The 24469-nt window shown below is 47.4% G+C and overlaps 1 protein-coding gene across 1 annotated transcript in view; it reads left to right on the top strand.

The window, feature by feature from the left end:
* Positions 1-667: 667 nt before the first annotated feature.
* The window catches only part of CERK (ceramide kinase), a 58689-nt gene continuing 34887 nt past the window's right edge, over positions 668-24469 (top strand). Inside the window, exon 1 of the mRNA XM_044679283.1 lies at positions 668-1227. Coding sequence (XP_044535218.1) covers positions 879-1227 — 349 coding nt within the window. The 5' untranslated portion in view covers positions 668-878. The remainder of the gene's footprint in view (positions 1228-24469) is intronic.

Here is a 24469-nt window from a genome sequence, read left to right as displayed (position 1 = left end):
CTCTCTTACCACCACCCCCCCCTTAGGGATCATTACAGGGAAGGGTTCGAGGGGTCCGGAGAGATGGGGGCGGGGCAAGGAAGCCCCCTCCTGGCATTATCCGGATGGAGGTGGCTCTCCTGGAGACGGGGACACAGGGGGTAGACTAGGTGACTCTCAGGATCTCTTTTAGCCGCTAGTGGCCGAATGGCCAGACGTTAGGCGAGGGGGGACTACACCCTCCTTCGCAGAGGTCTGGCCACGTCCCCTGGAGACATGCCCAAGGCTGACTGGCATCCAGTCTTCCTCAAAGCCCCGCCCCTTCACTATCTTCGTTTACCCTGGCCACCTCTGAAACTCTTAAGAAAGTTCATTGTCCCGGCTCCGCCTCGCCCCCTCTGCTGCTTTGTTACGCTCCGGCCCCTCCCTCACTAAGTCCTCCTGTAGGCTCACTGTCTCGGTCACGCCCCCCTCTGAGCCCCTGCCGTTCTCATTGGTTCTCTCCGCCGCTCCTCCAGTCAAGGCAATGCCATAGGAAAGTTCTCGGCTGTGCCCCGCCCCCTGAGGAGAGGGGCGAAATCCCTCGGGCGCACTCATAGGATCCTCCAGCTTTGTTGGGCTTCGGCCCAGCTCAAACCGGAGTACTTTGGGAGAGCTCATTGTCTCAGTTATGCCCCGCTCTCTCGGAACTCCGGGCGCTCTCGTTGGGTTCCTCCCCCACCCACCCGGCAGAGCCTTAGGAAAGCTTCCGGTCTCGACTCCGCCCCGCCCCTGCGGGAGTCTCCCGAGCTCTCTTTGATTCGGGGCCTCCTATACCACCCCGCGGCGCCTCCAATTCAATTCTCTACCCATTCCCGTCCCCTCGGCGTCCCCCAAACCAAGGCTCTTTTGCATACGTGATGACACACGTTCCTCCGCGGGGCCCCCTAACAACAGAGGGGAGCGGACCGCTACCCGGAACCCCGCCCCCTGGCCCGGCGCTGGTCGCGCGCGCGCGCGCGCTCCTGGCCTGGGAAGAGAGAGACGGGGACAGCGGGTGCGAGACGGGCGAGCGCTCGGCGGCGGGGCCGGGCCCAGGGGCCGCCATGGAGGCTGAGCCTGGCCCGCCCCAGTTGTGGCTCAAGCGGCGCCGCTGCTTCCTCAGCCTCGACCGTCCACGGGCGCTGCTGGCCTGGGGACCTTGCTCGGACCCGGTCCCAGACCCCAGCCCTGACCGGCCCCCGGCTCCGACCCCAGCCTCGGGGCCCGGTGAGTGCGGGTGCTCCAGGGGAGGGGGAAAGGGAGGGAAGGAACCCCGCCTCCCATGAGGACCCCCCCCCCCCCCGGGACTCCTGATACCCTCCCCGCTGCGTGGTGAGCATCATCCCCAGGAGCTGTTTCCCTCCCCCAGCCCACTGAGCCCCCTCCTTCCCAGCCTCAGTTTCCCTCTCCGTAGGCCGGGGACCCCGACCCAGGAGTCAGCCTCCACTGAGGGACTCTCGAGGATCCTCCTACCCCGCCCACTGCTATGCAGCTCGGGGGAAGCTGGACAGCCCTCCCGGGGCCAAGTCCTTCCTTGAACCTCCGTTTCCCCCTCCCCTGGATGGAGATGTGGAGAAGGACCTAGGGGGTGGGAGGTGGGGTGTCCGCAGCCATAGGTGTTATCACTTCTCTCTTCGGCTCCAGAGAGCCCTTAGGAGGCCCCTTTGCTTCCCCGGGGGGAAACTGAGATCCGGGGAGGGGCAGCCATGCACCCAAGGTCACAGGACCCATCTGACTGTTGGCCTGCCCAAAGTTCTCATCTGTTTTGCCTTCCCCCCCCAGGTGGTCTATCACTATTAAGTGGCTATGGTGTGCCAGGTCTGCAGTCAGTGACATTTGGTTTCCACCTGCCCAGGGGGAAGCCTAGGGTCTGGATCTGGATCTGGGGGACGATGGGTGGCCCTTCTGGTCTCCATTAAGGCTTGCTGGAAGGTTGCTGGAAGGTCGGAGAAACCCTGTGTCCGGCAGTCAGGCAGGGGAGGGCAGCAGCGGGCCTCTCCCAGTTCCTTCACCCCCTTTTTTCCCCTTTCTGGCCCTTTCAGTGCTGTGGTTTCAGGTTACATAGCAGCTTTTGGCTTGCTTCTGTCCATGGGGTTTATTGGCCTGGGGTACTCCCAGTAAGGAAAGTCCCTCCACTGGGGCTTAGTGCATAGACTAGAGGCCTGTCAGGCTTCCTTGGTCCTTGGGTAGCCAAAGCCCCATTGAATCTTGACTCCAGGGCTGACTCCACCACACTCCCTTTCTCTCTCTCTCTCTCTCTCTCTCTCTCTCTCTCTCTCTCTCTCTCTCTCTCTCTCTCTCTCCTTATTGGTTCACATAACAGTTTGGGGGATGAGGTGGAGTTGGGTAGATGGACTAGAGCAAAATAATGTGTGCAGCCATGTTTCTTAAAAGTGCCCTGGAATGAAAAAAAAAATGTTTATTCTCTTGTGGCAAGGTTATTCCTCACATTTTTCTGAAGCATTTATGTGTACAGTGCTAGTGTGAAGCCTGGGAATGCTATCTCAGTCTCTGTGGGGTCTTCCCAAGTGACCAGCTCACGATTGTGGGAGCTCTCCTTTAGACTGAAGAATTCTGGTCTATCAGAATCCTCCCCAGTTTGTTTCAGGTCTGTGCAGAGAAGCGGTAGTGAATGGAGAGAGCTCCAGAAAGCCAGGCTCATGACCCAGGGGGGTGACCCTGTTGGATGGGGCGGGGAGAATCTGGAAGAACCAATTTCTTGGGGCTTCATTCCAAGGAGGGAGAGAAGGATTCCCTTTCTGGGGAACCAAGTGCTGGAGCTGATTGACACAGTAGGGGAGGGTGGCTTTTAGGGTCCTAATTAGCCGGGGATGGGAAAGTTGATAGGGTGTTGAGGCCTTGCTGATGAACATGGTACCCACAGGCAGGCAGAGCAGGGCGTGTAGCCTTTTTGATGTCCGGTGATGCCTGGCCCTGCTCAGCAGAATGGCTTCAGATGCCCAAGAAATACATGGGGTTATGAAGGAAGCCAGTGATTTTGGAATGCAGTTAACAGGCTATTAAAAGCAAAACCTTAAAATTCCTCATCTAGAAACAGAGTCGGGTGCTGAGTTCCTTTCATCAAGAGAGAAGTGAGTCCTCATTTCTGAAGGACAGAGGCAAGGTTCCTGGCTAGGGAGAGGGCATTGTTGACCTGTTCTGGAGGGCAGTAAGCCTGCCATCCAGCCTGAAGGGGATCCTGGGATTTGAGAACAGAAGCCAGACCAACCTCAGGACCAAGAGACCTTTGGTGCTTCACAGACTTGTGACTTGGGAGGCCAGGAGTCACCCAGCCAGCTGGTGCCAGAGACAGGCCTTGAGCTGCTGCTTATCAGGTTAAATTGTTGAAAAAGATAAGTACTTTGCACTTGGGAGGCACTGTCTGAATGCTCTCCCATCCTGTCTCTTGATACTTTCTCTCTCCTGTCAATGAGTCCATCAGTTAGCATTTATTATCTGCTTTGGGCTGGGAGCTGTGCTGGACACCAGGGTATAAGAACAGATAAGGAGAAGCTCTTCTGCCCAGCCATGGTACCCAGGGGAGTGTAGGAGAGGGGGATGAGGCTAAGCTGTGTTGGGGGGGTGGGCATCAGGGTGGGCAAGAGGATGCTCAGAACACCTCAGGCCCTTGTTCCTGGGAAATTACATTGTGGATCAAGTAAGATTTGTTTCTCTTTTTTCTTTCATCTTTACCTTCTTTCTCAGAATCAATTCTAAGTTCCAGGACAGAAGAGTGGGAAGGGTTAAGTAATGGGGGTTAAATGACTTGTCCAGGGTCACACTGCTAGAAAATATCTGAGACTAGATTTGAGCAACTAGGACCTCCTATCTCTGGGCCTGACTCTCTATCCACTGAGCCACGTCACTGCCCCCTTGTCATTGTTTTCCCAGCTTTCAGAGGGCCAATTTATCCAAAATGGAGCAACAGAGAGGAAAGCAATAGATAGGGGTCAGGAAGTCCTGAATTGGAATTCTTCCTCAGTTTCCCTGAGTATGGAACCTGGGCCAAATCAATGGCCCCCTTTTCAGCCTCAGGTTCTTCATCTTCAAAATGGGGATAATTCCAGCCCCTGGGGGGGGGGGGGAAACCTCATGAGAGAACCAGGGGCAGACCCTCTCCATATCTACTCGTAGTCTCATTTCTTATTTTATGTAGATTCACAGCTTCTTTCAAGACTTCCTAGACCCAAGAGGCTTTTATCTTAACAATTCTGATCTTGGGAAGTAAATAATTATGGCATTGTTGTCTCCGTTTTAGACATGAGGAAGAGAGCCACAAAGAAGCCTTTTGGAAGTAGGCTTAGGCCTTGGCTTTGCCCCTTAATGAGTTTCATGACCATGGCCTAGTGGCTGAGCTCAAGGTCACCATTTCTTTGTCTGTAAAAGAAGCAGGTTGCATTGGGTGCTCTAAAGTCCTTGGCAGCTCCAGTTCAAGGATCCGGGTAAGATACAGGCTTTGCCTGAGGTGGCTCCTCTGGGCCTCAGGACAAATCACCTTACTTCTTTCTCTCTTCCTTCCCTCTTAAGTCAAATAAAGGGATCGACCTGGGCCCCTTTAGGTCCAAATCCAAGGCTTTTCCTCCACCCTCATTCTCCTCGGCCCCTCCATAGCTCTGGCTCCAGTGGATCACTCTCTCCTCCTTGACACTCTTCCCTCTAGGTTTTTGGGGACTCCCCCTCTCTTCCTACCTCTGATGGCTCCTCCATCTAACCTTCGTCGTCCCTCAAGATTCTGTCCTGGGCCCTTGATCTCCTCAGAGCCCCTGGATGAAATGACCCTCTCTGTGCTAAACTCCAGGCTGCCTTGCTTGCTGCCTTTCAGGTAGTTCTAACTGGATGTTTCTGAGACATGTGAAACTCGACACGTCTCAGAGTGGACTCATTCTCCCCCTTCTGTTGCCGTTGAGGGCACTGCCATTCTACCCGTCACCCCAGAGTGCAGCCTGGCATCATATTTGACTGCTAGCTCCCTCCCCTCATCTAAATCTAGTCTATCCATTTGACTTTAGTAGTGTCTCTTAGATAGGCCTCCTCTCCTCTGACACTGCCTCTACCTGGTATAGGCATCACCTTGTGCCTGGACTATTGCAGTAGTTGTTGGTGATCTCCCTGGCTCCACTCAGCTGTCAGACCAGGTCACCCAGCAAAGTCCAGTGGCTCCCTGCCCCCTCCTGTGTCATCACCCTTCCCAGTGTGGCCCCTTCCTTCCTACCTTTCAGGGTCTCTAGTGCCTTTCTTCCCCCCACCCCCACCCCCTGTCCTCTTGCCTTGGCACTGTTCCCTTGAACAAATAAATCACTCCACTTGGAATGGAAGCATTTTCCCTGACTCCCTTTGCCTGGAACTCATTCCTGCCTCATCTCTACCTCCTGGCTTTCTTCAGGTCCCAGCTAAAGCTCTCCTAAAAAAGGAAGCCTTTCCCAGTTCTCCTGCATTGAGTGCTTCCTCCTGTGGAGTATTTCCTGTTGTTTGGTGGTGCATAGTGATTTTCATGTTGTGAGCTCCTTAAGGGCAAGGACTGTGCCTTGCCTGGCACATAGTAGGGGCTTAATAAATGTTTATTGATTGACCTTATAGGATTGTTAGAAGGATAAAGATGGGTTAATGTATGTAAAGCATTTTTTGAGACTAAAATACTGACTAAGAGAGAGTTATTATTTGAATTGGGTTTGTGGGCCTTGCTTTGAGGCCAGTGAAAGTAGGATAGATAAACCCACAAGAAGTCCAAGTTATTGCCAGGTTATTTCCTATACCATCGAAGGAATCGATGCTGCTTGTGATAGAAGAGATTGCCAGAAAAGAGGAGCTCCTTGTTCTGCCTAGTTGCCATGGTCTCGTGGGTTATGAGGAGAGAAAGCTGCTTAGATGCCTCATTCCCATTTTCTGCATCCACTTCCTGGGTGTGATGGACAGAGTCTAACTTCATAGTCTGGCTTTAACTGAGTTCATGAATGGAAACAGATTGCATCTCATCCCAAGATTTATCAGAATAGTCAGTGGGGAAGAGATTTTGGTTATGGGCCTCCATAGAATTAAATATCCTGTAGAGTCCTGCTCTCTGTGAGTGGCAGCTTGGATAACCTTGGCCCAAGGGCTGAGGCTGGAGGGTTCTGAAGGCTTCCCCCAGGCTTTCCTCTTTGTTGATATTACAGTTCACGGATGCCAGTGATTGTTAGACTGGCAGTTGGCAAACTAGAAGTTCCAGGGCTTTTGTGCTGAAAATGAGGAGATTGGTACCTTGGCTGGTGGGGTAGAGCCAGCCAGTTAGTGGAATGGGCTGGGGCTTTTTAGCCATTTTGGAAGTATATTGTTTCCCTCTGGTGGGCAGAACCTCAGCCTGACCTTCCAGTGGGGATTCCTGAGAACCCTCTAGGTGGCTATTCCTCCCCTCCTTCCTTTCCTAGGCTGCCAGGGCAGGGTTTTTCCACCTCAGAGGCCTCTGCACTTTGCAGCCTTGGTCAACTTCAGAGCAATGCCTTCATATCTCTGAACTTGTTAATCTTGACCTGGCCTGGCCTGGCCTGGCCTGTGTGCCCAGGCCAGAAGCTGTGTTTCAGAGATCCCATTTCATTTTGGTATGGGCTGTTCACACTCCTGCTGCATGGCAGAGCTCTCATTTTCTAGGACCATCGCTGCCATCTGCGAAAGCATAGTGTCGGGAGCTATTAAGAGAAATTAGAATCTCAAGTAGATATTTTTATCTGGACCCCCTCAAAAGATCAATACAGACCGGCAGAGCCGTGTATTATCTTTCCACCCTAAATAGGGACAAGACAGGTGTGGGATATCTAAGATAACTATAGCATAGCAGAGTGCCTTCTGGCTAAAGGGCTTCATCTCAAAAGAGAAGTGGGAGCAAGCTGGACTAGTCCACAGTTGTGCTCAGGACCTGGACAATACTTCCAACAAACGTCTTCTAGATGGATTCAGTGTGACATTAGAATAGGACTTTCTAGGCCTTTAATTCCTATTTATTTAGAATTCTAAAGAAGGTCATGGCATCTTCAAACACTGGAAGACTGGAAAGGGGCCAGGGGCTGGAGTCTGGAGGCCTGCGTTAGTGAGAAGGCTGCAAGGTCTAGTGTGCATCCTGTAGGTGAGAAATACCATTTGCAGTAGTTATTAGGGCTTGAAGCTTTACAACCCCTGGACTCCTGTGGCCCTCTGGCTTGGAAGAGGTGGGTGTGCTTTCGGCCAAGCTCAAAGAGAGGAGAAGTATGAGCCAGACCCTGCCAGGCCTCGAAGGGTTTCTACCATGAACTCCAGCCTACCTGCCCATCCTTACTGAACCTGGGATCTTTTCTTACTCCTCGCTTTCACCAGGGGCCCAGGACGGAGTTGGCCTTTGCTGGGAGCTTTCGCCTGCCCTGGAGGAGTGAGGGTACCTTCTTTCTGTCCTCTGGAAGAATTTCTCCTACAAAGGCCTGTTTAATTTTGGCTAGTCAATCTCAGCTAGCATTGTATTTCTTGTTTATTTTCTCTCTCTTACTCGATGAAACTTGCTTTGAAAGTATTTATTACATGTTTTGAACTTGGAATACAAAGATAAAAAGTAATGCTGGCTTTCCCTTCTGGAGGCTTCTGCTATAACAAGGAAAAACAGGTGCCCGGTTAACACAGCAGCAGGGTATAAGGTGGCACAAAAAGACTAAGGCAAGAGCAAAGCCAAATGCTCTCCCAGTGTGCAGGAGGAGGTGGGCCCAGAGAAGCTCTTCTAGGCCCAGAGGCCCTCTTCTGTCATTTCCCCAGACCATTTGAGTCCCTCTTCAAAGAGAGTCAGGGCTGGGAAGCCATGGTCTTCACATTTGGACAGGTCATTGGCAGGATATTTTCCACGCCTGAAACCTAAATCTATTCTCCTTTCCTTGCTTCTATTCTTGACCTTGGGGATCAAGCAGCCTGAATAGAACTTACTTAGAATAGAGGCAGGATTTGGTGGAAATTCCAGAAGGATTTCCTTAGGGCTTAGAAGAATCCAATGCTCTCCAGGTGTGAGGGAGGACCTGGGGGTGAGGAAGTACATGGTGAAATCTGAGAGCTGTAAATAAGTTTGGCTGGAACGCAGAGGGAAATGCAGCTGTAAAGCAAGGTTGGCACTCTGTGAGAGCTTTAAATGCCAGGACATGGAGTTGGAATCTCATCCGCTTGAGGTGATAGACTGAGAATTTTGGGCCAAGGGAATGCCTTGGTCAGATGTATCCTCTGCCTTGATGCATTTTCTCCCCAAATAAGTTACACCCACAGTTTGTTCACCATGTATCTTACTGAGCCCTACTGTGTGCTTTAACAGAGCCTCTGTCAAAGCGGCCCATCTTTTCCCCGTCGTAAAGACGTAACTGCAGTTCTTGGGAGCAGACTGTGGAGACAGAAAGGCAGGAGCTAGATGCAGACTCAGCGCTTCCTGGGAATTCCTGAGGGGGGGGTGGATAATCACCATTTTTGAGCCCCATCCCAGTTGAGTAGGTTACTCTTAGCTGCACTGACTTAGCTCTCCAAGTTCACCATGTGATCCCTGCATGAACCTAGCTCTGTGACCAGTCAAAGGCTGTGCTGCTCCGCTGTGTAAGCAACTGGTCACTTGCCGTATATGAAAGAGGGAGAGAAAGTGGTCAGTTTGTTTCATTTCCTAGCAAAGGAAGAATTTAGAAATTGGAAGACTGGGTATTGGTGAGCTTGTTGTTAGATAGCTAGTGGCGGCTCCTTTGGGAATTGGAAGTATTTGGAATAGAAGATACTAAAAACAGTTTTTTTAAGGAAGGTCATTCTGGGTCAGCCTTCAGTGAATGGGCTTGGGAGGTCAGTTACTTGGGGGTTCTGTAAGTCACATGGGTTGGTAGAAAGAACAGAGAGCCCCTATCCCTACCCCCACAGGCAGCCCTCAGAGTTCTCTGTCAGAGTTCCCTATCTGCCAGATCTTTGCCTATGGGGGAGAATGAAGTTTTCCTAGAAATTATATTATTCTGATTAGGTTACTGCTTTACTCCCAAACCTTTAGTGGGGGAAGGAGGGGAATAATATATATATATGTATATATATATATATATATTTTTTTTTTTTTAAACCCTTAACTTCTGTGTATTGACTTATATAAGCGTGTGTTTCTGTCCTGTTCCCAAGGACCACAATAATTTCTAAAAGGAAATAATATTGAAGATTTCTGCAGTAGGATTATAGCTCTTTTTTTTTTCAGCAAGAGTGGTAAAGGTAGGCAATGGGGGTCAAGTGACTTGCCCAGGGTCACACAGCTGGGAAGTGTCTGAGGCCGGATTTGAACCTAGGACCTCCTGTCTCTAGGCCTGGCTCTCAATCCACTGAGCTACCCAGCTGCCCCCTAAAATATTTTTTTAAAAAGTTTAAGAACCTTCGCATTTAGAAAAAGTACACATCCTGATGGACTGGTGTTATTGGGAAGTCAGTCTTAGAGAGGTACAGGAGNTATATATATATATATATATATTTTTTTTTTTAAACCCTTAACTTCTGTGTATTGACTTATATAAGCGTGTGTTTCTGTCCTGTTCCCAAGGACCACAATAATTTCTAAAAGGAAATAATATTGAAGATTTCTGCAGTAGGATTATAGCTCTTTTTTTTTTCAGCAAGAGTGGTAAGGGTAGGCAATGGGGGTCAAGTGACTTGCCCAGGGTCACACAGCTGGGAAGTGTCTGAGGCCGGATTTGAACCTAGGACCTCCTGTCTCTAGGCCTGGCTCTCAATCCACTGAGCTACCCAGCTGCCCCCTAAAATATTTTTTTAAAAAGTTTAAGAACCTTCGCATTTAGAAAAAGTACACATCCTGATGGACTGGTGTTATTGGGAAGTCAGTCTTAGAGAGGTACAGGAGCCCCTGAAAGAAGGATGGAATTTGGATGGGAAAGAGATAACAGGTTGGTAGACTTCGAACCCAGAAGGGGCATTTTATGGATGAGAAGCCTGAGTTCTACAGGGAAGGTAAGTGATTTGGCCCAAGTTCACACATACACACCCATAGTAACTAGAGGCCTCCAACTCTAAAGCCTGTCAGTGTTCTCTCCATGGTATTACTCTGCCTTCTGGAAAGGGCATCAGCCAGTCCTCTGGTGGAGAATCCTAGGAGGAGACCCCATCTGTCTGGATAGGGGAGGGTTTCATTAATATTGGCCTAAGATCTGAAGGTAGAACCTTTATTGTATAAGGTGGAGAAGGCCACATGGTCCACTGGTTTTCAGGCACATGGTAGCAAAGGAAGCTTGTGGGATCCATGGGCAGCATGAAGATTGGGGGGCGGGGAGGGTGGAATGACCCATTCAAGAGAGCATGGCTTAGAATAGCCATTGGCAAAGAGGAGTAAGTGTGTGTAAGAGTTACTAGGATGAGGAGTTACCATATGTAGGTTGGTTGGAGAATGTTTATTGAGCCTTGAGAAGGGAGATAATGCTGGAGGAAGAAGCCTGCCTATTTGGTGAATTTGAATTTGGCCTGGAGACCAACAGTAGGATCTGCCCAAACTGACTTAACGTGAAAAGCTTCCTGAAAACGAGAGCAGTACAGAAATGAAGTTGGCTTTCCAGAGGCCCCAAAGCCTACTCCTTTACCCCAGCCACATACACAGTCATTTCCTTAATTTTGCCACTACCCACCAATGTGCTACTTCCATGTTCAAGAACTCCAGATCCCCTCGTCTAGCCACATTTATTGGCATTCACCTCCCTCTGTCTTTCCTCACTAAGCCTTTTTCTTCACCCATGGCTTTATCTCCTGACCTCTCAGTTGTGTACTGGTCCCACGCTCCCCTTGACCCCATCTGTGGTCAGCTCACCACTGCCTTCTTGAGTCCTCAGCCCCCTTTTCCCTTTGCCAGTTATACTCAGTCCAGTCTGACTTGGATGACTTCCACCATTTGCTGCCCTCACTTTTCCTCTACATGTGCTGTTGAACCAAGATAGAGAAAATCACGAAACCACCCCTGACCAGCTCCACACCAAACTGTTGAGACACAACCTCTGCTGGGCCCTCCTTCCCTGTTGCTCAGCCCTTCTATGCCTCCCTAATCAGCTTCCTCTCCCACTTTCCACCTTAGCTCTTCCCAGACATCTCAGCCCCCTTAAAGCTTGGTGGTGGCTCTCTCTGTCCCCACCCTCAGCTGGGAACCTGGCCTCATATTTTACAGAAAAAAAATGGATTTGTTTGCTGTGAGTCTCCTATTCTCCCCCTTCCTCCCCTTATCACTCAGGTGCCTTTTGCCCCTTCTCCTTGTTCCCCCTTCTAACAGGCTGAGGTAGCAGTAGCCCTGGCCAAGGCAAACCTTTCTACCTGCTCAGGTGATCCCATTCCATCCTGTTTCCTCCAGCAGACTGTCCCCTCTCTGTCCTCCCCACTCTTTCACTTAGCTTCAACCTCTCCCTGTAAACTCCATAGAGGGACTCCCTACTGCCTACAAACATGGCCCTGCCTCCCTCTTCTGAACAGATCTTTATTTGATCAAGAGATCCCTGCTAACTCTCATCCTGTTTTGTGACTGTCTACACTTGGGACCTCCACTTTCTCTTCTCTCATTCTCTTCTTCATCCCTTACAATCTGGATTCCCACCTCATCCATCTACTGAAGCTGCTTTCTCCAAAGTGATCAGTGATCTCTGAGTCCCCCAGTCCCAAGGTTCTCTTCTCAATCTCCCTTCTCCTTGGTTTTCTTGTAGCCTTGGACACTGCTGATCCCCCTCTCTTCCTGGTTACTTTTTTCTCCATACGTTTTTAAAACAACACCCCCTCTCCCCTTTCTTCTCCCTCTCTGACAGCTTCTCTGTTTCCTTTCCTGGATCCTCCTCCGGATCATGCCCTCTCACTGTGGGTGTCCCTCAGGGCTCTGTCCTGGGCCCTCTGTTCTCCTCCCTTCGTACTTCTTCCTTTGGTGACCTCCTCAACTCCCATGAATTTAATGACTATCTCTATGCTGATGAGTCTCAGATCTACCTTTCCTGCCCCAAATTCTCTGTCTCCAATCTCACATCTCCAGCTGAATGTGGAGCAAACATCTGAAACTCTACATGTCCCAAGTGGAACCCATTCTCTTTTCTCCCTCAAATTTGTCTCTCCCCTCCTACCTTCTGTTTTACTGGAGAGGGTACTCCCTTCCTCCCAGTCCCTCAAGGGCAACCTGGACTGGTGTAGCAGCTTCACTGCTGGCTTCCTTGCCTCAAGTCTCTTCCCATGGCAGTCCAGACTCCACTCAGCTGATTTTCCTAAAGTATGGGCTCATTCAATAAACTCCCATGGCTCCCAGTTACTCTAGAATGAAATAGAAATAGAAAATCCTTTGTTTAGCTTTTAAAGCTCTGCTGAAGCTGGCTCCTTTCCTCCTTCTTGGAAGTCTAACATCTTCCCTTCCAGGGAGGCTATAATCTGGTCACCCTGGCCTCTGATTGTTCCTTGTACACCACACTAAATCTTCCAACCCTGAGCATTTTCTCTGGCTGTCCCTCATGCCTGGATCTCTCTTCCTTGTACTCTGTACCTCCTGGCTTCCCCAACTTCCTCTCTTCTGTAAGAGACCTTTCTTTTTCTGTATCTAGCTTGTTTGTAAATGATGTTTTGCTGGTCATCTCCCCGGTCAGACTGGGAGCTCCTAGAGGATAGGGATGGGCTTTTGCCTTTCTGTGTAGCCTCAGGGCTTATCACTGTGCTGGCACTTAGTAGGGGCTTATTAATTGATTGATTTAATTGATTATTCTTTATCTTGACCTATTCAAATCTTTCTCTGTTAGGGTTCCCCTTTCTGACTTGGGATCACTTCCACTCTTGAATGTGTCCATGGAATGGTACAATAGATAGGTTTGGTTTTGTTGCTCATTGGTTACTGGTTTGAGAGTTTTCAGGACTTGGCAGGGGAATTGAATTTAATGACCTTAAGGAAGCACCTCCCATATTTCTAGTGTGATGCAAGGCAGTGGAGACACAGATACCAGAGGGAGACGGTATCCAGCCCCTTGGCCCCCGGCTGCTACGTGGCAGCCAAAGGCAGGCAGCGGGCCCAGGCTTTCTGGACTCCCATCCATCTCCCCTCTCTGCTGCCCAGAGTTCTTTGGGTTCCATTGTCAGTTGTGCAATAAATTCTGTGGCCAGACTTTGGTGATTTGGGTTGTTTGTTTTTTTTTTAAACCCTAAATCTAATGCTGCGTGGCCACTGTACTTTACAGAAAATTAAATGTATTTGTGTCTCCTTCATTTACTTGTCCAGCAGGGCAAGAAGATCTGTATTCCGAGGATTTCCGGGAGACGCCCATTTGGCATGGCTTCCAGCATGGCAGGCCCAGGCTAATAACGCAGCCTTCACTTAAGCCTCTCTTGCTGCCCTAAACTGCATCTTTGGCAGCCAGCTTAGAGCAGTGGCCAGTGTCTACCAACGCAGAGCAGCTAGAGAGGATGGTGTCAGAGCCTGAGATGCCAGCTTGCCCTTTCTAAGCCTTTGCTCTGTTGTCTGAAACAAGGAGATTGGCTGGGATGCTCTGAAGGCCCTGCCAGCCTTCCAGTTGTCTTTCTAAGATAAAATCTCTTCCATTTGGGAAGGGGCCCTATAAGGCAGGTGTGCCCATCATTTTGTAAAAAGCTTTAGAAGAGGTGGGAGCTCAAGCAGATGTTGTGGATCCGTTAGAGTAGAACTGCAAAAGAAGATGCTGGGGGCAAACAATGGAGGTTGAGAGGGGCTGGAGAGGACCTACCTGCGGGCCACAGAATAAGGATAATAAGAAAAGTCAGCTCTTCTTTAGTGCTTTACAGATATTCTCTCCCAACTACCCTGGGGTAGTTACTATTATTAATCCCATTTTTACATATGAGAAAAATGAGGCAGAGAGGTTGGGGGTCTTGTCCAGCATTACACATGAGTGAGTGTCTGAGGCTAAATTCGAGCTCAGGCCTTTATGGCCCCAGGCCCCTGCTCTGTCCACTTGTTGACCACAGAGACAACCTGACTATCCTGTTTTTAGCTACCTTCATTCAGCATGGTCTCCTTTAGTGTCCCAGCAGGGTCAGCTCTTAAGCAGGACTGACCCGGAGGCTTCCAAGGAAAGGCAGGTGATTATGAATAAGGAGATAGTTCAAGCATTTATTAAGCATTTGCAATATGGCAGGTACTGGGCCAAGTACCAGGAATAGAAAGATGGGCAAAGAGAAGTAGATGCCCTTCCCTCATGGACTTTATACTTGAGTGGGAGAAGAAAGGGGCTCAGGAAGCCCAGCTCACAAAAGGCCTCTCTCTCAAACATCTTGCCATGATGCCATTTGTCCAATTTTGGAAGAAAGCGAAGAGTTACTGAAATTTTAAATATTTTTGCCCAGCTTTGTTTGGAATACAATAAAGGAGAGTCAACAACTGGAGGGAATTGACAACTTCAGAAAACCTGCCCAACTGGGTTGAAGGCTTTGGCCAGTTGCACAAGCAGCCAAAAGCAACAGGATGTTATTACCTAACCCTCCCCAGAACTGGCAGTGCCTGGAATTTGGGGCTCCTGCCTCACTTTGGCCTTGTTCCTCACCTGCCCTGTTTTCCTTGTGGTTGGATCTTACCTTCCCAGGCATTGGCCTGCTGTTCCCTCACACTCTTCTTGAGAGTAGAGTCTTTGGGATTTTGGTTTCTTTTACATTTCTATTGAAGCCCTCTGCGTTTCTGTTGCATTCACTGCAGAAGTCAGGGCTCCTCACCCCTTCTCCAGAAGCCTTCCCTTGGGGCAAAGGTTTATTGAAAAATCCTGCCAGCCCAGAAATGGTATTGGCCCCCCTCAGCGAGGGGAGAGAAATGTAGCTGCTGGGCTGTGCTTGGTCTGCTTGCAAGGACAAGACAGTTGTTTTGATAATGTTCTCTTTTCATGCCAGTGTCACCATGAACGTTGTTTCGCACTTTCTTCCTCTCTTCAGCATCAATTCTTATAAGTTTTCCCGTGGTTCTTGTAATTCTTCCTATTTGTCATTTCTTAGGGGACTGGATCTAGTTTCCTTTGCTTGGGAGACTCCTGAATTAGCACCCACTTTCCCTCGTGGCATCTGAAAGACTGATAACATGTTTAGGTCACACAGCCAGGATGGGTCATTTGTTATAGGGCCCAATCATATTCCATTATAATCTCAATCTTTTTACTTAGATTTTATTCTGAACATAATACCAAATAAAAAAGCATTTCCATATCCAGAATAGAACAGAAAGAGATTAACATAGAACTGTAAGACTAATCTGAACTGCTTGATCTTTTAAGCAAAATAGATTCAACCTATAACTTTCAAAGTTGTCCTACTTTGCTGTGTCGCCCCTTTCCATCTCTGTACCAGATTTGTTCAGCCATTTACCAATCAGTCAAAATTCCTTTGTTTTAGTTTTGTGCTGTCATGGAAAGTGCTGCTCTGTCTATTTGGCATCTGGTTTTGTCATCTTTGGGGCGTGCACCCAATAGTGGGAACTTTGGGCTTAGATCATGGATATTTTAGTCACTTTGGGGAAATAATTCTTCATTGTCTTCCAGAATTGTTGAAATAATTCTCAGATTGTTTACTATTTTGACCTCTCTGGGTCATCTTTTCCAGTTTTTTGGATGAGAGCAAGAACCTCAGGCCTGTTAGAATTTGCATGACCTAGAATAAGCTTTTATAGGGTTGTTGATAATCCTTTGGGAAAATATTTCTTTGTATCCAAGTATTGGAGACTTGTTCATGATCCCTGAGAGCAGGCAGGGTACTTCTCTAGATGTCTTGGATATCAGACCTTCATTAGTGACAATATGATGGGAAGATTCAGCTGTGATTCCTGTGTGCCCTGGAGTACAGTGTGTTCAGTGGCAAAGCAGACGGTAGCACATTTCTCTAGTGTCATTCCCATCCGTAAAAGCCTATTCGCTTCTGCTATTGAACCATTTGACAGTGCCAAGGATTTTGGTTTCCAGAACCCTGTCCTCTAGGTTTTCAGTAGCTGGGGCTGCATCTTCTGCCAGGGCAGTCACTAGCTCACATCTCCCAAAGGCTCCTTCCCAGGGTGATGGCTGCAGGAGCTGGGCTGGAAGTAGGATCGGTCATCTGATATTCTTGGCTATCTGTGAAGCGTTGGCAGAAACATCTTGAAGAGGTCTTGTGGGTCAGGCCAGGCTGACTGGCTTGCCCGCTCTGTTCTTTGATGGTATTGAGGATGGCGAAAGTGGGGACGTGTCTCTTCAGAGGTGTTATTCCCCTGGATGATGCCTTTTGGGTGAAAAGATGTGGGTTGAGGGGAGTTAAGATTGAAGATAGCCTTGAGGTTTTGAACCTGTGAGAATAGTAACAACCTAGACAGAAATTGTAATGGAGAAGTGGGGAGTGCTGCCCTGGACATGATGGCAATAAGACGTCCAAGAGGCAGTTGGTACTATGGGATTGAAGTTCAGGGTAGACCTTGGCACTGGATAAGTAGACATAGGAGTCATCTACATAATGGCAGCTGGGTGGCTTAGGGGAATGTAGTGCTGGGCCTGGAAACCAGAAGAGTTTCGATGCCTCAGTCTCTTATAAGCTGTATTGCCCTGGCCAAGTCATTTAGCCAGTTTCTGACTTAGTTTTCTCATGTATGAAGGGGGCTTAGTAATTGTACCCACTCGCTTGTTTATCGTGAAGAACAAATGAGATAATTTATGGGAAATCCTATAAGTGGTTTGTAACTATTAGCTGTGTAGCTTAGTGAAACTATAAGCTGTGCTGTGCAGGGTTACCCAAGATGTACAGGTCTTGGTGGAGGGTCCTGACCCAAGCGGATCCCCCAGAGAAGGTAATGGAAAGCTGCTCCTGGATCTTTTCCAAGAAAACCCCAGAGACACTATTAAATTGTTAAAGGATGTGACATCAGAATGGCTTGCTGTGGTCCAAAGGGTCCCAAAGAGTCAGACACGACTGAACAACAAACAAAATATTGGCTATTATTGAGATGATAATTAAACTCATGGGAGCAGAGGCTATTAATTAGGACATGTGTTGAAGAGCCAGCAAAGATTGGAGAAAAAGTTATCTGACAGGAGAACTAGGAATGGTTTGGATCCCAAGAACCCTGTGAGGAGACAGCGTCCAGGAGCGGAGGGTGGTGGACCGTGTAAAATGTAGCAGAGATCGAGGAGGAGGAGGCCTGAGAAAGGCCACAGACTTGGCTGTGAAGCCTCCCTGGCTGTGAAGACAGCTGCCTCTGACTGGCTGCTGATTTGAATGGAGCCAAGTGGGTTACAGATTGGGGTACTTGGCCCGTGACTGGCCCCCTGGATGGGACATTGGGGCAGGGGGTGGGGAGCCCCACATAAATTTGCACCAAAGGCTCGCTCCAACAGCCTCCTGCTTGGGGAACTGGATCCTGCTCATTGGGGCCCAGCGCCATGGCCTCAGGGCCTGCCCAAGGGATCCAGAAGGCATAAGTAAACATGCTTCAGAGAGGTGCAGTTTTGGACTCTTGGTCTTGTTTACTTCTCAAGCCAATTGCAGCTGATTCTTGCAATAATATAATAGGCCAGCAGCTGATAATAGATGGCTGCTGTGTGACTCAGCACTTAGAGAGCCAGGAAGACCCAGTTCAAGGTCCGTCTCAGACTCTTCCTGGCTATTTGACCCTGGGCTAGTCATTTACCCCCCATTGCCTAGCCCAGTGATGGCGAGCCTTTTAGAGCCTGAGTGCCCAAACGGCCACATGTGAGTCCCCCTGCCTTACCCCTGACAGGGGACAGAGGAAGTGCTGCCATTGGGCAGAGGGGTGGGTGATGAGAGAAAGGGCCTCCAGCACATGGAGAAGGGGAGGGAGCAGCCCCCTCAGCACACCCTGACACGTGGGCCATAGGTTCGCCAGCACTCACTATCTAAGAAGGTGAGGCTTAAAAAGGAGGATCCACTCAGAGGGCTGCTGTTTTGTTCTAGAACTGAACAGCCGACACTCTGCCTTAGTGGGTCTCTTCATTTAACTACTATCTGCAAGGAATTTGCCTGGAGCATTACCCTGGGAGAGAGCCCAAGGCAAGGAAGATATCCTCATCCTCAGCCATGATCTCTTTTTTAACCTAGTTAGATCCTTCCTGGGTCATATACTCATTTAGAGGTTTGCAGCCCTCAGCACACTTGACTCATTTCTTTTGAATTAGTATCAAAACTGTGGCCTTCTCCCTAGTCCAGGATAAATTTTCCTTAATTGCTGGCATGCTGTACAACATTTAAAATAGAGCCAGATCCAATTTTTGTAGCTAGCATAGGAAAGACCCAGTAATACAATAGCATTCTATAGTAAAGTATTTTACATGTACACGTAGGGCAGCTAGGTGGATAGAATGCTGGAGCCAGGAAGACCTGAGTTCAAATTCAGCCTCAGACACAGGCAGTATAACCCTGGACAGCTCACTTAACTTTTGTTTGCCTCAGTTTCCTCATCTATAAAATGGAGATAATAGTATTAGGGTTGTTGTGAGGGTTAAATGAGATAATAATTACAAAGTATTAACATACTGCTTGGCTTTTAGTAAGTCCTATATAATGCTATTATTACTGCTGCTGCTTCTACTACATATTAACTCATTTGATCTCACAACACTTCAAGTAACGTGCTAATATTATCCTCATTATACAGATGAGGAAATGGAGACAGACAGAACTTAGGTGACTTGCCCGGGGACACACACACACAACTCAGTAAATGTTGGATTTGAACTCGGATACTTCTGACTGTAAGCGTAGGACGGTGAAGGCAAACGTTTTGGAGCTTTTTAGGGATCCCAAGCCAAGCCCCCCACTACCTCCCCCCCCCACTATGTGCCATGCCCCACCCCCCAACTATGTGGCCCAGCTACCCCTGCATTTGGGGTGGGACCAGGGGCCGCGCATGCCACGGAGAGGTCTCTGCGTGCCATCAGTTTGCCATCACAGGTCTAGGTTAATCTCCTCACTACCTCTGAGGATTCTAGGGGAGTCAAAAGGATGGAGGCTGGTTTGTGGGGTGCTTCCCTTAACCTTTTTCTTTGTAAATGATTTTTCCCCTCCCTGCCCAAACTGTGCTTCCCAAGCTAGAAGGGAAGCTGAAGGATAACCTGCCTTGGACCTGACTTGTAAACAGGGCAGAATGACTCTTCCAAGGCCACTAGGAAGATGAGTTCTCTAAGCTGATTCCTTTTTAAGTTTGACAGCACATTTCTAGCAGCTCTTTTTGTCTGTTGGTCAGCAAACATTCGTTAAACTCTTCCTCTGTCCTGTAAGAGGGAAAATTTAGGTATTTATAGATATATATTAAAATATGTGGCCGCCAGGAATCAACAATTTAGGTTGATTCCGTAATCAAATCAGACCCAAGTCAGCATCGGGTTGAAGAGTTTATTTACAATCAGTAGGTAAAAGTAGGAATAAAGAGAAAAGTAGAGGCTAGTCCAGGGAGGGAGAAGGTTAAAAGGCTAAATAAATGAAGCTGTAAGCCACAAGGCCCAACAGCCAGATAGGCAGAGGTTAGAATTGGCCCAGCTAGACCAAGGAAGCCAGCCTAACTTACCCACGTGACAATACAGAGTGTAAGCGTTCTGTGGTCTCAGGAGATGCTTCTTCTTCCAGTTCGAGATGGCAACTGCCCCCACAGGAAGTTCACTCACTTACTTAAAGAGATCGTGTCTTTCATCACTTTCTGTGGTCCACCTCTAATTCAAATGGACAAATGGCAGTTTCTACATTGATTTGGACTGCCCAAAGGGCCGTCCCCTGTTCTTGATTTGTTACTTATTGTCACTTGTGGGTAACTCGTCTCCCCTCCCCACTAAGGGAGGTGAGAGTGACGTCATTACCAGGCCTGGGTTGAGTAGATTTTTGACTATTAATGGGATCCAGCTAATTCTATTTACACAGTCCCAGGCTCTGTGCTGGTTCAGGTAATATAAACAGAAGCAGAAAGAGACTGAAGGTTCAGTGAAGAGGGGCAGAGGAGAACACACACACGGGAGATCCCTAGCCTGGTGGAACTGCCCTGGATTGTAAGAAATGACCACTATGTGGGATCCAGAGAAGCCTGCTCAGAGCCACTTGACCCGATGACCGCAGGGAGCATCTCACACAGTGATGGGAGAGCGAGCAGCGGGCCCCTTTCTGCCCCTCGGCAGAGCCCTTGTTCCAAGGCCTGTCCTCACCCTTTGGGGACAGGTTTGTCAGTTACCAGCACTGAATTTTTCCTTTTTCTTTTGGGTCCTTAAAAATATTTTTTTGCTCTCTGGGCTTCTCCCAGAGAACTAGCCTAGAGTTGTCATGGGGGAAGCCATGGCACCTCATTAATCCCTTCTCGTCAGCCTGATGGTCATTTATTAAGATGATGCCAAAGGCCTCATGGAGTTGGTGGGGTTTTCCCAGCTCGCCAACGGCTAGCGCTTGCTTGTCACGTCAAGGTTTGCCAAGTGCCTGGCAGAGTGTTACCTCCATGGGCTTTCCTTGCAAGCATGTGCTGGAGGTACTAGTAGCCCATTTACAGAGGAGGGAACAGACTGAGGGAGCTCAGGGTCATAGCGTGAGAAATAAAGAAATCTCTGTCCGGGCCATCATTCTGAGGCGAAGGTCCAAACTTTAATTGTGGCACACTAAAGCTAGAGTCTCACCACCCCCAGCCTGGGGCAAAGACACCCCTTTTGGTCTTCAGCTGTGTGTTTTAAAGCTTTTTGACAGCGAATTAGCATAAGTCATTCATGAGGTACACCATGCTGTGGTGTTCGGTAACAGAGGTTTGAAACATTTGATAGGAAGTCTTAAAATTCTTTGAAAATTAAGATTAAGATTAAAAAATTTGATTAATCCTCCAGAATTTATCATACTACTTAGGTCAAAGTAACCTCTCTTGGCCATAATATTCTGGGGAGCCTGTAGTTGGCCTGAATCTTCAAAGGATCAAATAGCACCTGGATATGATCTCATCAGGCCAGCTGTATACTCACCATTCCCAGTAAACCCAGCTCCTCCTGCATGGGTTTCAGCTTCCCTAGGTAACTACACAGACCTGAAGTTTTCATTCCTCCAACAAATGCTCTTAATATATGTTGCTATAATATTCTAATGTGCCTTTATCCTTTCTAATACTACAGTTAATATTCTGTTATTAAAATTGATATCTTATACATAGCTAGTTTAATGTCTGACTTTTTCTAAAAATGATAGTTGCAGTTATTTGCCTAAATATTATATGTGATCAATAATATAAAAGCAATAAAAAATTTTTTTCCTTTCAACAGCTAGTAAAGAGGAGACAGAATTTGAGCTTAGGCCTTCCTCACTCTTAAGTCTCAAGTACCATCAAGTTGCCCAAGTTGAAAACAAACTGATTCTTTCATTGTATTTAACAATGAAATTGAGTTGGGGGGTAGTTGGGGAAGGTGAGGAAATTCTTCATTTTCTGTTGTTGGGTTTCTTGACACATTTTACAATTAAAGAGTCATTTCATATCAACTTCTTGATCATGGGATCCTTGGTTAGAGTTCTGTATAATTAGAGTACATGCTTAATAAGTGTTTGTGGATTATAAGAATTTACATTTTAAAAAAATTAAACATACAGAGTTTCCAGAACATTAAAAAAAAAAAAAAGGATTTCTCTGTTTAACAAGCTATAGATACCTTTGAGAAGCAAAAACACTCTGGGATTGGATTTTCAAAAGAGAACACATTTTGTTGATATCTTTTGGTTTTTCATTTTCCAAATTTCCCCTTGAATCCTCTTCTCCCCAGAGAACCATCCTTTATAACAAGAGTTTTTTTTTTTAAAAAGAAGAGGAAAAACGATCACCCTAGTGCAAATATCAATAATATGGAAATAGGTCTTGATCAATGACACATGTAAAACCCAGTAAATTGTGCATTGGCTATGGTAGGAGGGTGGGAGGGGAGGGAAAGAACGTGAATCCTGTAACCATGGGGAAATGTTCTAAATTAATCAATTAAATAACATTTAAAAAAAAGAAAGAATAAGAAGAGTAGTGTATTAGTGCGCCTAGCTTCCCACAGCCCCTCCAGCATGGACTATTCCCATCTTATGCCAACTTTGCCAACTTGCTGGACAACCTCAGGCTTATCCATTATGATTAGTGACATGGAGTATTCCTTTATATGGTTTTTGGTAGTTTAGATTCTTTTGAGAATCTTTTGTTTACTTACAGCTGCTACTGTCAGCATTATCAGGCCCAGACAGAGTTCCTTTGACTGTGGAGGTACAACTGACATGAAGCAGCAGGAATTACAGAAAAAGGAAGAAAATATGAGGAGCCAGAAGTTGGAAAAGTGCTGCCCCCTGGTACTCCTGCGTGAGGGGTTTTATTAAGCAAAAACCCTCACACATTGACACCAGGCAGATATCAGTGGCAGACAGGGGAAACAATACACATGGTTATATTTAAGATACAAGGTCCAGTTTAACATAGGTTGGCTAAATTCTTATTACAGGAAAAGGCTCCTACTTTTATGGCTATGTGACTTGATACTGAAGTAAGGAAGAGGGAAGATTCTTGAAGACTTTGGGTCTGGGAAATCCTAAGTCTCTAGTGTTCGGGATGTTCCAATTGCTAAATCCAAGGATGCTTGTAATGCTAATTAGGAAGGCTGAGTTAAGCACCTTCCAGAAGAGGCTGAATTTCAGTTGTGAATTTAGCCCTTATTGCCAATGAATAGACTTTATGAAATTTGAAATGCTCGCCAATTCTTATTTTTTAAAGGTAGAAAGTCAGGACTTGTTAACTCATGAGTATTTTTTATTTTACCACAACAAGAAAAATGCCTTTGCAATAATATTTTGTTTTTACTGAAGCCTGGCTTTTGTCATAAACCTCAGTGTGGCAGCCTCATTTATTTATTTGTTTGTTTATTTGAGCTTGGGAATTTTTATTTAATTAATTAATTTAGAGGGGTTTTTTTCCCCATGGTTACAGGATTCATGTTCTTTCCCTCCCCTTCCCCTACCCCCCCCCCCCATAGCCAACAGGCAATTCCACTGGGTTTTACATGTGTCATTGATCAAGACCTATTTCCATATTATTGATATTTGCACTAGGGTGATCTTTTAGAATCTTCATCCCCAATCATATCCCCATCAACCCATGTGATCAAGCAGTTGTTTTTCTTCTGGGTTTCTGCTCCCACAGTTCTTTTTCTGGATGTGGAGACCATCTTTCTCATGAGTCCCTCAGAATTGTCCTGGATCCCTGCATTGCTGCTAGTACAGAAGTCCATTACATTCGATTGTGCCACAGCGTGTCCGTCTCTGTGTACAATGTTCTGGTTCTGCTCCTTTCGCTCTGCATCAGTTCCTGGAGGTCTTTCCAGTTCACATGGAATTCCTCCAGTTCATTATTCCTTTGAGCACAATAGTATTCCATTACCAACAGTTTGTTCAGCCATTCCCCAATCGAAGGACATCCCCTCATTTTCCAATTTTTTACCACCACAAAGAGCATGGCTATAAATATTTTTGTACAAGTCTTTTTCCTTATTATCTCTTAGGGGTACAAACCCAGCAATGGTATGGCTGGATCAAAGGGTAGATAGTCTTTTATAGCCCTTTGGGCATAGATCCAAATTGCCATCCAGAATGGTTGGATTAATTCACAACTCCACCAGAATGCATTAATGTCCCAATTTTGCCACATCCCCTCCAACATTCATTACTCTCCCCTTCTTTCATTTTAGCCAATCTGCTAGGTGTGAGGTGATACCTCAGAGTTGTTTTGATTTGCATTTCTCTAATTATTAGAGATTTAGAAAACTTTCTCATGTGCTTATTGATAGTTTTGCTTTCTTTATCTGAAAATTGCCTTTCATGTTCCTTTCCCATTTATGAATTGGGGAATGGCTTGGTTTTTTGTACAACTGATGTAGCTCCTTATACATTTGAATAATTAGACGTTTGTCAGAGTTTTTTATCATAAAGATTTTTTCCCAATTTGTTGCTTCCCTTCTAATTTTGGTTCATCAGTTCTTGCACTCCCTTCAGTAGTATTCTGTGGTATCTTCAAAGGATAGATGATCAGGCTGAGAGACAGAGATAGTTGGCCTGCTTTTAACACCCTGTAAATGTCAGAAACAGGCTTCCTAGCCAGGCCTTCCGCCCGACAGCTCCAGGACGCACAGAAAACTTGCTGTTTTTGGAGAGGGGGACAAAATGAAAGCAGTGAAATCCCTAAGATGCTGGTTGCCTTCTTGGAGTCAGAAAAAGGACGTTGCCCTTCCCTTCGCCACCTTTCCTGTCCTCCCCTGGACAGCAGCTGCCGGGCCAGATAGGAAATTGTTTTAATTGAAAACACCTCTGGTCTCATCGGTTCTCTTGAGCTACATGCACTTGTCACTGTGTGGGTGGAACAAACCAGAGGTTTGGTCTGCTCCCCCAGCTCCACTCAGCCCTAAGCAGTGAGCCAAACAAGGCTTCAGCCTCACTTTGGAAAGAAGAGGGGATGGGATTCGGGATAAATCAGGAGCGAGTTAGGGGTATAGAAGTCTGAAAGGGTCTGGAGCAGGAG

This window comes from Gracilinanus agilis, chromosome 5 (genome assembly GCF_016433145.1).
Source record: "Gracilinanus agilis isolate LMUSP501 chromosome 5, AgileGrace, whole genome shotgun sequence".
Lineage (NCBI taxonomy): Eukaryota > Metazoa > Chordata > Mammalia > Didelphimorphia > Didelphidae > Gracilinanus > Gracilinanus agilis.
Note: the sequence above shows the minus strand (reverse complement) of the source record. Positions and strands in the feature narration are given on the sequence as shown.